The 12,945-nt window shown below is 45.6% G+C and overlaps 1 protein-coding gene and 1 long non-coding RNA gene across 2 annotated transcripts in view; both read right to left on the bottom strand.

Moving 5' to 3' along the window:
• Window positions 1-8,161, bottom strand: part of LOC137843735 (zonadhesin-like) — a 36,266-nt gene extending 28,105 nt beyond the window's left edge. The window contains exons 1-14 of the mRNA XM_068659317.1: window positions 8,019-8,161; window positions 7,558-7,737; window positions 7,120-7,236; window positions 6,567-6,716; window positions 5,736-5,951; window positions 5,286-5,390; window positions 5,047-5,191; window positions 4,719-4,933; window positions 4,536-4,635; window positions 3,621-3,787; window positions 2,366-2,599; window positions 1,851-1,948; window positions 1,427-1,604; window positions 296-430 (exon numbers count right to left, since the gene is read on the bottom strand). Coding sequence (XP_068515418.1) covers window positions 296-430; window positions 1,427-1,604; window positions 1,851-1,948; window positions 2,366-2,599; window positions 3,621-3,787; window positions 4,536-4,635; window positions 4,719-4,933; window positions 5,047-5,191; window positions 5,286-5,390; window positions 5,736-5,951; window positions 6,567-6,716; window positions 7,120-7,236; window positions 7,558-7,737; window positions 8,019-8,112 — 2,134 coding nt within the window. The 5' untranslated portion in view covers window positions 8,113-8,161. The remainder of the gene's footprint in view (window positions 1-295; window positions 431-1,426; window positions 1,605-1,850; window positions 1,949-2,365; window positions 2,600-3,620; window positions 3,788-4,535; window positions 4,636-4,718; window positions 4,934-5,046; window positions 5,192-5,285; window positions 5,391-5,735; window positions 5,952-6,566; window positions 6,717-7,119; window positions 7,237-7,557; window positions 7,738-8,018) is intronic.
• Window positions 8,162-8,291: 130 nt separating this feature from the next.
• On the bottom strand, window positions 8,292-11,733 carry LOC137843736 (uncharacterized). The gene is made up of 5 exons (XR_011089656.1): window positions 11,206-11,733; window positions 10,749-10,820; window positions 9,833-9,959; window positions 9,436-9,575; window positions 8,292-8,741 (listed from the first exon to the last, which is right to left on the bottom strand). It is a non-coding gene; the product is annotated as an uncharacterized lncRNA (long non-coding RNA).
• Between the last annotated feature and the right edge of the window lie 1,212 nt (window positions 11,734-12,945).

Genomic DNA, 12,945 nt, shown 5'->3' with positions numbered 1-12,945 from the left:
CAGGAATGAGCTTCCCCCCCACCGCTGCACAGCAGCACATAAGGCCACAGACTGAGGCTGTTGTGTAATTACTGTCTGAATGCACATTTAGGGCTGATGCTTCCAATACAACAGCACCGGATTAGAGGCTAAGCTCTCGTGCTGACAGCAGCTGCCCCTTGGGCAACATAAAGGCATGCTTCAGTGCAAAATAACAAGGGGCTGCAAAACAATGGCACAGCCTCAGATGAGCTCAGCAGCTCACCCAGCACTGGGAAGAGAAATGCTGGTAGGCAGCAGCTGCTGGCAAACCTACCTGGGGGACACGGAGATGGAGAGGAGCTTCCTGCAGGACAGAAGTGACCTCGAGGACAGATGTTCCCCACTGCACCACCCATAGGGTTTGGGAGCATGGAGCCCCCTGTGCAGTAGAAGCCAGCCTCACAGGGACCTGATGGAGCTGCAAGCTCTGCAGTTGCACAGTACAAACCTGAAGAAGGAGGCAATTTGAGAGACACCAGAAATTAAATACTAGTATCACAAGACCAGGATTGCCTAGTGGTTTTAGCAAAAGGGGAGCGAGTATGTACAACAAATAAATAAATATACAAAACTTGTGCAGGGGGGGACAAGGGTGTTTCTCCTACCTGGTGGGCAGGGAATAGGAAGGTATGAACCAGTAGGACAAAAGGTTCCTGCTTGGCACTGCCCAAAAGATCTAGAAGCTGGAGCTGCCATGCCTGCTAATAAAAAGAACAGAGACTGAGCTGAAACAAAAATTGCAAGTGTTCTATCTCATCTAAAGAGACCAGGAAGAACAGAACTAGAGCACAGAATTAAGGAAACTAACAAGAGAAAGCAAGACATCCTGAGATGGGCGGGTTCTTTAAGTGACTCTGTAGTACCACCACCTCAATAATCATCATCACACTTGGTCAATCCCCTTCGTACCAGAGTGATTTCCAGGAAACACCGGTTTGCTTGACATGGATCCAGGTGGACAAAACCATCCAGGTGTGCACAGTCCATCTGGTCTCTGTAGGCCTGGTTTGGAACAGACCCTTCCAGGAGGACACAGCTGGCACTTGGAAGCATCCCAGATATTTAAAGCTTCGCTGTAGGTTCCAGGAGGACAAGGGTACTGCGAGGCAAATTCTGTATTCCTGGGGCAGTAGTGACCTAGGAAAGAAAAGAAGGATTTCATAAAGTTTGTCGACTGCCAAAACTCTCTCTGCTATACTTATGTTATGCTTCTTTTTTTTTACATTCAGACAGAGGAACTGAATCATGAAGAGGTTGTAAGTTTTGGCCAAGGTCATTGATTTGTCCACTGGAAGAGACTCATGATCCATGCAACATGGTCCAATGACAAATCCGCTATTAGAGCATCTGTTAATCCTTTAAATGAAATTTCTCTGAATGAGTGGGTAGGTGCAATCAGACCCACCTGCAGGGCAATCTGTGTAGTTTGTGGAAGCAGTCTTACAGTAAAAACCTTCCGGGCACTCCAGACATTGTGCCATACTCCAGGATGGGTTATAACTCCCTGCAGGGCAAGGCTGGGCTCTGCTGCTCCCCACCATGCAGTAATGTCCAGGTGGACACGGTCCTCCACTGATTGTTATCTTTGAAGAAAAAATGCCATTGTTACAAAAAATCTTTCCATACCATTTACAAACTCAGAGGACAGCTTTGCAAAATAACTATGTCAGATTCAAATAGTGTGAAGGTCTGCATTCATCGCTTAGTCTTTATGGCTGCACACTTACCCTTTTCCAAGACAAGAGATCAGAATTTTGCACACAATAAATCTCGTTGGGCTGCCCATTTGGAAACTGGCACCACTTTTTCCTTTCACGAGCACAGCTTACCCTGGGAGGTTTAGGAGAAATGGCTCCTCCACTACAGTAGAATCCAGCTTCACATAATCCAGTTGGAGATAAAAGTCCAGTCCCATTGCAGAAATACCCTGAAAAAAGGGACCCAAAAGCACCATAACGACATTGGCCAGGCAAGAGAGACAACAGCAAGTATGTAACTAGGAAACAATCACTCAGCCATCATGTTTGATGTCACCCACTTCTGTTCTGAAGATGCTTTCACTGAGAACAGCTGCAGTTCAGAGCTTACATGCTTGAACAAACTGCACGCTGCATCATCTCAGAGATGACAGCACGCAGAGAAAGAGTGGAAAATGAAGATCATAGCAGAAGTTTGCACCTCACTGCGAGTATCCTCTTACATAGTAAAGTGGCAGATTCAGCCTTTCTATACTCAACATCTCTCACTGAGACAACTGTTTTTCGTGATTACCTGCTCTACAGTCACAAAGCTTCTCAGGAGCCCTAGAAACGCTGAAACCTCGTTAGTCCTTTCAGTATCATACCTGCATCGCACAGGAGACAGTCCTCGATCCCAGTATTCCCAGTTGAGTTGCTGTAGTAACCAGGAGGACATGGCTGTGGAAAGGCAGTGCCCGCAGGGCAGTAAGCTCCCTTGGGGCATGCGTTCCCCAGGAGACCATCCATAGGTGTTGGACTAGAAGCACCTCCACTGCAGTAGAACCCAGCCCAGCAGGCTCCTGTAACGTGTGACTGCCCTGGCAGTGCACAGTAGTGCCCTGAGAAAGCAACGCACTGGCATCAGTACTGGCAGAAAACATCAGAAAGCTGCTGCAGAGAACAAGCTACATGCCTACACAAACACGAAAACATGTACAGTGAAGTGCAAAAGGATATTCATTTCCATGATTCAGGAAAACAAACCGACCAGCAGGTGATGTCTAGTGACAGCAGGCTTAATGAAAACTAGGGTATTTCTTCCCTTTTTTTGTACCTCTACGTTTGGCATGCAGCCTAAATTAATCATCTACTCGTCAATCAGATGTCTATACTAGAAGAATAATCCGACCTCTCTCTTTTTGCCTGACCAGATGGCCTACCTGATGGGATTCACCTAGATTCCCAACTTAAAAGTGGCAAAAATCTCATGCTAAAATCGTATTTGCATTGAACAATGCAGTGCTGCATACAAATAATGTCTCAAAGGCTGCAGATAGTATAATCAATTTGTAAGATCTTTTGCCCTAGGTAATTTAAGCTAATTCTTAGCAGGGCATGATGTTGTGGCCATATTGCTTCTGGTTTTCATCTCACTTGAGTACATCTGCACAGTGGGAAATTTTGTTGTCTAAGTTTCTTTTCTACAGATCACCTTATTTAAGTTTAGAAAGCATTACATAAGGTACCTGTGGGAACATGGAGATGACAATCTCCTGGACAAGTACTTTTCTCCCACATTTTTCCATATAACATCTCTTTAAGGTACATTTTAGATTCAAGGAGTAACTCATTTTCCGCTTGTTCTCTGAAGTGCTTGACTCCAGTCATACCAAGGAAAGGAGCAAGACAATTGCGGAGTGTTTCCAACTCCAGTTCAATATATGCCTTTAGAACCCATAAGGATCAACAGGCAGCTGAATATTTCTCTGTCTTCATTTCCACATAACACACTGGGTGTGAGACACTGTAGCCTGTCATTCATCCACTGAACCATGAAAATGCTACCAGTGAAGCTCAAGAACATACAAAATAAATTTTCCTAAGTTGTCCTACCCTGAGATACGTTTACATGTTGTTTACCTGGGTCACAGGGGGTACAGTGAGACAGAAGGCTGCTTCCATTTTGTGGGTTGTAAGTTCCCTGGGGACATGGAAACTGAGTGGCAGCAGCAGTACCGGTAGGGCAGTAGTGGCCAGCTGAACACTCATTCTCCAAAAATGAAGAGGAATTTTTGGGGCAGAAGAACCTAGTCCAAAAAGGAAAAAATAAAAATAAAAAATGAAGGTCCAATTAAAAAAAGCAGGGAGGAGGAGGAATTTCTAACACTATTCTATCCACGAACACCTGAATAATGAGTTAATGGCAGCAGAAGATAGTCTAATATGGCTGCTGCACTGTGCTGTACTGACCACAAAAGAATCCTACTTAGGTATATTGCCACTTTCTTAGTTGTTTCCTCATATGCCAAATTGATGGCATAATTGCAAAAGCCACAGAGACGTAATTTTCTTAACTTGAGTCATAACACATCTAGGCTGCGAATCATCAACTTGTAAAAGTTAATCAAGGTCAAATCCAGTTAGTAATTGGAGACAAATCCCCTAAGGGAACGCCAGCATCAGGTGATACACAAAACCTTCTTCCCCTGTATCACAGCTATGCCAGCCTGTTGCCAGGGGAACCATTTATTACTTCAGACATGAAAGAGGTTTATGGTGCCAATAGTTCCCTTGCTTTAAATAGACTTCTGATCTAAATCCTCTCCCACAGTAGTTGTACCTGGGTTTAGGACTTTGCTTGGTGCCACAATCAATTTTCTAGTGTTGTTAATGGCATTCAATAGCTGTCCTGCTTCCTGTCAGATCTAAGTGCTTTTCAGTGGCAAGATCAGTCATTTTTCCACTGCACAGTGCTCCAAGGTGGTGTGATAAACCATTATTTACCACAGTCCTTTACTCATATATGCAACACTAAGGTCATGGTCTCACTCTTACCCTTCAGGACAGGGGAGGCAGCTGGATTGCCTTTGTGAGGGGTTATATGACCCTGCTGGACAAGCCACTGGAAGAGCTGTGCCCTTGGGACAGAAGTGCCCTGGAAAAGAAAGAGCAGGTCAGCATTAGCAGTCTCCAGAAAATCTACAGCAAACCAGGCGTGTAAGGGGAATCCTAACTCACCCTGGGGACATGGCTCTGGCTTCTCCCCTGGGACACAGTATTCACCCTCTGGGCAAGCCTGGCACTTCTCTCCATGGGTCTGTGGCATGTAGGAGCCAGCAGGACATGGTGTTGGACTCCTGGATCCAGGAGGACAAAAGTGATTGACTGGACATGGAGCTCCCGAGAGGCCGTCTGTGGGTGCTGGGGTCTGGGCTCTGGTGACACAGTAATACCTGCAGCAGTGAGTACAGGAGCATACTGTCATTATATCAAGATGGTGAAGAAGACCACTTGGAGAACACCTTTCCTTATAAAGAGTACATAAATGTGTTCACTATTCTCTTACCCTGGGCTGCAGGGTCCTGTGGGAGCCCTCTGTCCAGAGCTATTGCAGTAGAATCCCCCAGGGCAAGGCAGGCATTGCTGCAAACTGCTGCTGCCTTCACTGCCACACCAAGTGCCAGGAGGGCACTCTAGGGGAAGTGGTGCACCTGGGAAAATGAATGGCACCAGAGGGAGGAAATGCCACCTCGTGCTTTACATGAAATAAGAAAAAAGGTGCTTTAGAAAAAATGTGCACCCTACCTTCTGGACAATAATGACCAGGTGGACAAGGAAGTCCTGATTCTCCGTCTTGAGGATTTCTTACTCGGGCACCACTTTTGCACCAGAATCCCTCAGCACAGTCTCCTAGAAAAATACACACAACTGTACTAAAAAAATAGGCAGAAAGATAGAGGTTTCAGCATACATACTGAACTATGATCCCTTGCTATTGTGTGGTGCACAGTCACCACTGGTCTAGAAATAAATGATGGCCATCAAGTGGAGAAGTTGCTTGTAACAGTAGGGGAGTGGAGAACTGGTAGCAGATGACAAGCTGACAGCTCCTAAATAGGGAAGCACCCTACTTAGCTCAGACCTTGCAAGCAGTGCCTCCATGACTGTGCAGGTCCTTAAACACACATTTCTCCTTAGGCACATATTCAAACCATCCTTACGTGAAGCCTGAAGTCACTTAAATGTTTTATGGACCTGTTGGGGCAGCAAGTCCAGAGGATTCACAGTATTTTCCCGGTGGGCATCTCTGACATTCCTTGATAGTTCTCAGCCTGTGCCTTGGTCCAAAGGTTCCTGCAGGACAGCTGTACTGAGTGCTCCTGTTTGTCCCTGGTGGGCAGTAAAAACCTTGTGGGCACGGGTAAAGGGTGAAATCTATAACTGGCCCTTGCTGGTTGTCACAGTAATAACCTGCAGCGAAGACAGAGGGAAGAAAGGTAAATTAGTCACCGAGATGTACGAGCTGTGCTCGTTAGAAGAGAAGGCTCCTAACAGGTTCACCCAGGCATACCAAGCACCTCACTGACTACTCAAGAAATAAATGTATTGCTGACCTTAAATTACTATTGATCTGAATCACACCTCTGCTGGGACAACTCCACATTAAAGCCTACCAGATGCTGAACTCCTAAGAAGGAAATTTACCACCCAATGGACCCCAAAACTCAGGACAAAACTTACAGGTTGCGTAGGAAAGCATTTAGGGACACAGCACTAATCTTTTCCTTTCACTTACTGAAACCCTTCAAAGAAAATTTCCTCACTGAACACCAGTCTTCCCTTAATGGCATTTTAGTTGTTCAGAAGAAATACCCAGAAGCTGCCACTTGTGCTTTCACCTCAGAATTGCTTTTGCCTCTTACAGCCTTTCCACAGAGATACAGAAACTCTTCTCTGGTCAAGAGAAGAAAACCAAGGTAGGCAGTAAGTCTCAAAACTTTCACTCACAGCAAGACTCCAGAGCCAGTAATATCTATGCAGGCATCTCTTGCAGGGATGCAGTATGGTCATTTATTCAAGGCTTACCTTCCCAGCACTCTCCGGTGGGGGCACTGAGACCAGGTAGCTCACAATAGAAGCCAGAGGGGCAAGGCTGGCACTCAGAAAGTGTTCTCCTCCCTGGCAGGCTAGAGAAAGTGCCTGCTGGGCAGAGCGTGGGGACTGCCGATGCTGCAGCTGGAAGAACAGAAACAAGGCAGAGAGAAATGAACAATGAGAGAATGAAAACATTGCTCCATTCGGGGCCTAGATGAGTGCAAATGGAAACGGAAACCCTGGAGTCTTATTTTCACTCACAGGTCAAACAGTGCTCCACAGAAAAGGATAGATATTATTAGCTACATTTTACAGAAGGAAACATAGATGTAATTACTCATATTCTAAAGACAGACAAGGCACTGAGACAAATACATTACCACTTTCAGAGAACAGGTCAAAAGAAGAACTAGAGAAGAATCTGGGACTCAGGGCACTCTGGTCACACCCAACAAGTTGTCCACCACACTCAGAATAACACACCAGTATTTCACAGTATCACAGGATATGAAATTTTTGTTCCTGATCAATGCTGGATACTTACTGCAGTAAGTCCCCGCAGGGCAGATATTCCCAGTCACATCATCTCTTGGATTAGGCAGGGTTGCTCCACCTTTACAGTAAAAGCCAGCAGCACATTCCCCACTGGGGATGGACAGACCTGGAAGACAGAAGGATAATAGCACTCCAAGCACCAAGACAGAGGAAGAAAAGCAGGAGGCTTGCAGCTTCCCTCTGGGCAAACATCACAAGATAACACCTGAGCCCTCTGGTCCTCTGAAAATGAGAACATGGTCACAAATGCTAAGTGATTCACTTAAGGACACACCAAAAAATCTGTACTAAGTCAGCTTTATCACCCAAAACAAGAACTTAGCTTTAAAATCTTCTGTCAAGTTCCTAAATAACAAATACTTTTATTTACCTTTATTTCCACACCCCCAAAACACACCGCTCCTGTTCTCCAAAAGCAACTGCTAACCTGTGGCATTGCAGTAAAACCCTGGAGGGCAGGGAAGAGGCTCTGGGCTTCCTGTGGGACAGTAGAAACCAGCTACGCACTTCCCTCCAGTGGCAGTGGCGGGACAGAGGCAGTTGGCGTTGGTGTAGTTATCCAGATCAAAAGGCCGTGGCGTCCAAGCAGCTGAGATGCAAAACCATCCTGAGAAGACAAAACATGGCTGAGAAACTCAAGCAATGACAGAGCCCCAGAAGTTATCATCGACATGTCAGGGGAATGGCCTTGCATGCAGTGCCTTCACAGCACAGCCATAAGCACAGGGAATACAGGACAGGCTAATATCACCAAAGTTTAACAGCACTGTGGCATCATCTTCCATGAAATAATACATACAGTAATCCCAATAAATTTGCAGGATGTATGCAACAGCCTCCTTAAGGCACTGCCTCCAAGGGCAGCAGCCAAACAGATCCAGAACTCACCTGCATCACACTTGCCTGATGCAGCTGTCAAGTTCTCCTTCCCACAGTAATGCCCAGGAGGACAGGGCAAGCAGCTATCCAAGCTCTGTGCCATGGGGTCTGGGTTAAAGTAGCCCCGAGGACAGGGAAACTCAGTAGCAAACCTGGTTCCTTTGAAATAAAGACAGAATGTTTCACAGACTATACATAGGATTTTGGCTATTAATCCCTCAGCATCACCTCCTTCATCTTTGCCAGTTTATGACTGTGATTCTATGATTTTTGCCAGTTTATCTCCGTGTTGACCTCCCCAGTGCACAGCCCGGCTTTCAGGGCCATGACAACCTCCAGGTGCTGATCAGCTTACTGGTGGGGGGGTTAAGTGACAGCCTTGTCTGTGATTTAAATGATTGGATTTTTTTTCTGTGAAGAACCAGACTGAGGGCTGAAGGTTTATTTTACAGGGACCACTCCCTGCCTTAAAAAAAAAATTATTTCACCCTGGCTGATAGCTGACCTTGTCCCCTGGGCTCATCTCACCTCTGGGGCAGTAGAAGCCAGCTGGGCACGGATTTGTGCTGTAGCTGGTAGTATTTTCTGGGCAGTAGTAGCCTGCTGCACAAGGAAAGCACGCAGCTTGTCTGGTGAGGTTGTTGTAAGTCCCTGCAAGGCACGCTAAGGGAAAGCTGCTTCCTTCGGGACAGAAGTGGCTCACAGGACAAGGGCCTCCTTTCTCCCACACACCTAGGACACAAAAAGCAGAAGACAAAGCCAACAAAGGCAGCTTATGAGGGAGGGTCAGTGCCCACAAAGGGAGTGAACTGATGAGGATCTCTTCTTAATTATGTTTTCTGGGATCCCAGAAGACAGGTGATGAGGAGGCACAACGCAGTATCTAAAATGACTATTATCTCAGCTTTGGAGTTATTCAACACTGTGTCACCGTGTCTTTTTCCTCCTTGCTTCACAGACAAAGCCACACTGAACGTGTTTTTCTCCTATCAGCTTTCTAAATACTCTGCTTCATATGTAACAAGAATTTTGGAGAATATTTAATTGTCCACAGAAATTGACCTGGAATTCTTCCCTGGAAGTTATTCTTTCTGGTACACAATAAAACGATAAGGGGGAATCAGGCTACTTCCATCCATTACAGGCTGGTACTCACAACTTTCCAGCATTCAGTGCAAGCGTCTCATTCAGTAACACAGATGGGGGACTGCCTGCTTTTTCATCCTTGATAGGTATGCAGACGTACGAACACCCCAAACAAAATTAATACAGGGTTTAATTATATTAAAATTTAAACGACTGAGAAGAGGCAGGGGCAGGAGGACTGGGGGAAGAACTGCGATTTTTCAAAGCTCTCTGTTGTCAAGACCCTTAATTATCGGACACAACTAAGTGGAGACACTGACATTCACCCAGGGCAACTCACCAGGTGGTGATGGTGAGGAAGCTCCAGAGAGGCAGTAGTACCCAGCTGAGCAGGGTCCTGAGGGTGCCGTGAGGCCAGCAGAGCGGCAGTAATAGCCAGATGGGCACGCTGTGCAGCTGGACTCCTGCCCGATGGACAGTCTGTAGAGAGACAGAAGCAAGCTTTCTGTTGGTGAGTGTGCAAGTTCAGCAGGAGGTCCCTGATGCCTACACCCCTGGCCAAGGGAAAACAACCCTGAGGCTTTTATAATAAATCCAGAGATGTGTCTAATGAGCCATACTGGGCTGCAGGTTAAGGACACTGTAGGGAAGCAAAGGAGGTAGTAGATAGCAGTAGAAGAGAAAGATAAAAAGGGAAGGAAAATACAGATTAGCACCATCAGAACCAAGAAGCTCACCTGTCTGAGTAAGTGCCCACAGGGCACTGCTGAGGGATAGCTGTGCCAGCTGGGCAGAAGTGGCCAGGTGGGCATGGGCCACCAGTGCTCGTGTTTGTGGCTCCATTAGGGTTTGGGACACTTGCTCCTACACCAGGGAGATAGAGCAAAGGTTTCCTTAATGATACAGGGCAGTCTGTCACCCTCCCATGCCTAAAGAGTAATTTCTATAGCAGGGAGCTTTTTTATGTGAGAATATGGAGAGCAAGCATGAAGTTATTTCAAAGAGCTGTTGTCCACACTGCCAAGCATGGATCTCAGTGCAGATCACGGCACACTTCATAGGCCTGTTTCAGAGCAGTCTCCAGTCTTACGTGTTAGTTGGCAAACAGAAAGTTAGAAACAAAAAGGCCGCTTTATAATGCAAGTTCTCCTTGCACTGGTGTGGCAAACAACACAACGTTGCCTGGAAGCATTTCCTTTAAATTGGACTGCAACCTATGGTATCTTAAATTTGGACTTGTTCTCATTACAGCATTCAGGACAACTGCCATGCAAAGAGCACAGAAACTGGTAAAGACCTGAAAGAAAACTCAACTGTTATATACGGTGGTCCCAGATCCAAACTCTAGCTCAAAATATTCTTGAATTGCTGATAGCTGATATTGGAAGAAAACAACAGGACTCCTCGAGTCCACTTTTTGTGTATTTTCTTAAGTCCTTCTACTGGCCTCAGAAAGCATGTTTTGACTAGAAAAAAATCTATTGTGACCAAGTATAACTTTATTACAGAGCTTCATTCCTCAGGGTTGTCCTGGCACACCCTCCAGTAAAATCCAGGGGAAGACTGCACAGAGAATGTATAAGAAAATCCTCAAGACCACAGCTTTCTACTTTTCCACTTCTCTTCTGTCCTTGTGAATGCTCCATTCAATACCTGCTGTGCAGAAGAATCCTGGCCAGCAGGGACCACTTGGAGAGGATAATCCCCAGTCTCCACAGAACATTCCTGGAAGATCACAGAGGGAAAAGAATGTCAGTAAAAGCAGTAGAGCTGCTGTGCTGCATGCACTGATTGGAAGGCAAAGATGCAGACTCTGGGTGAGCTGATTCCTCAACATCAGCATTCCGATTCAAGTTGTGCTCTTCTGGGAAACCCCAAGTTTAAAACCGAACTTTTATCCAACCTACAGATAACAAAAAAGAAAACACCAACAAGTACGGCTCACTGGGGGATACTATCAGTGGGACAAGCGATCTCCTTTGGTTGTGTATTACTATGCTTGTATTTCCTAGAGGTGGAATGCATCAGTAGATTGGGAGAAGAGATATGCAGGGAGATCACTCTCAGACACTGCTCCACATGGACGATCAGAGTACTGGTATTTCCTCACCTGCAGGGCACTGCTGACACCTCTCAGCCTGGCTGAGTCCGTAAGAGGGATTGTAAGTCCCAGGGGGACAAGGATGCAAATGGGTTCCAGTTTTCTGAGGGCAATAGAAGCCAGGAGGACAGCGGCGTCTTAGTCCTTTTGGACAGTGAAACCCAGCAGGGCAAGGAAAGCATTTGTCTTGACCTGTAAAGGAAATTTATAAAAGTGAAAGGAAATATGTGATGAACTGGAAGAAAATACCATGTGCACAACTTTTTCCCTGTCTAGTTGTGCACTTAGAGAAGCAGCAGATGAAATAAAGTTATTCTGCAAGCCCTCCTGGAATGACTGGTCTTCAAATATGTACATTCTCCCAAGAGCATCTGATTCAGAAAGCTTCTGAAACCCACTCCAACCTCAGAGCCACAGTAACCTCCACATCTCACCGGTAGGTGGCAGGAAGAACAGCAAGGAAATGAGGTTAACTGCTTACTAGCTTTCTGTGCACTGTCACCGCTGCAATCCTACTATTTGACCTGCTGCAGGGGTGAAAGAATCCCTTTCCCCCCACCATGTGACACCAGGGGGGAAAAAAAAAAAAAAAAAAAAAAAAAAGCTTTTGAATGAACTGCAGCCAGACTTATCAGTTTATAACCAGAATGAGCTGAACAACTGTCAGGTCTAATTCCTTACGGCTCTCAGAAGGTAACAGTGTCAGCACCAATGCAACAGCAGCAATGAGAAGTTTGCCTGAATAAGAAAGTTATCCACTCACCTGTCAGCAAGATCCTGAAGCTACAGAATAAAATCAACCAACTCAAAGCATTAGCCATGGGGGCCAGTAAACAGCTCTTAAGAAAATGTTCAGAGGCTCTCTTGAAAACATTTCTTGAACATCTGGTGTCGCCTTTGCTGAAGCCCAATGTAACAAAATCCCTCCCACGTCATTACTTGCCAGTACAGCCTGAAGTGAAACGAACACCAAGCAGCAGAAAGAAAGGGTGGCCAAAGAGCTAATCCTGTGTAAACTCCCCTCTAGCATTAGTGGTGCTAAAAAGTGAGAGAACTCCTTCAAACATGAGATAGCGCTTAACAGCAAAAGCCCCCAGTGTTAGATCAGTCCAGCTGTAAAGCCAGTACCTGGAGAGTACTGCTCTCCAGGTACTAGGAGTAGGGGGCTATTATCTGTGAGCTTTTGCTCCACAGAAGTGATACATTTCAAAGTTTCTTCCATCTGTGTAGTCCTCTAGCTAATAGAGTTTATTATACAGAAAAATCTGTCACAGGCTAAAATGCTCTGCACAGCCCTTCAGAGACTAGCAGATAAACTCATTTGTAGATAAACTGATTTTAAATATTTGGGTGTACACTTGGACCTTTTGTGTTGCATCCTAAACCTGCAAGGTGCTCACGTGTCCTCCCATTTGCTCTTAATACAATTATCCCTCCCTCCCCATGGCTTAAGCTGTGTATTTACCCAGGCAATTATTGCAGGAAGCTAAGTACTTTATAAAACTATGATTAGTTGGCAACTGCCCCGCTGATCTTCACCTCACCCCCCAAAACATAATCTGTGGAGCACAGCCACACTTTGAGGTACCCATCTTTCCTTTTTTTTCATTTGTTTTTTTCATTTGTTTTTTCTTTTTTTTTTCTTTTTTTTTTTTTTCCATTTGTTTCCATAAGTTTAGTTGCCTGGTTATTGCTGTCACGTTTTAATTAGCCAGCTTCTCTCCTTTCAGCTCCTTCCCATTCATCTTG

The sequence above is a fragment of the Anas acuta genome, chromosome 23 (genome assembly GCF_963932015.1).
Source record: "Anas acuta chromosome 23, bAnaAcu1.1, whole genome shotgun sequence".
Taxonomy (NCBI): Eukaryota; Metazoa; Chordata; class Aves; order Anseriformes; family Anatidae; genus Anas; species Anas acuta.
This window is presented reverse-complemented; position numbering and strand designations above follow the sequence as displayed.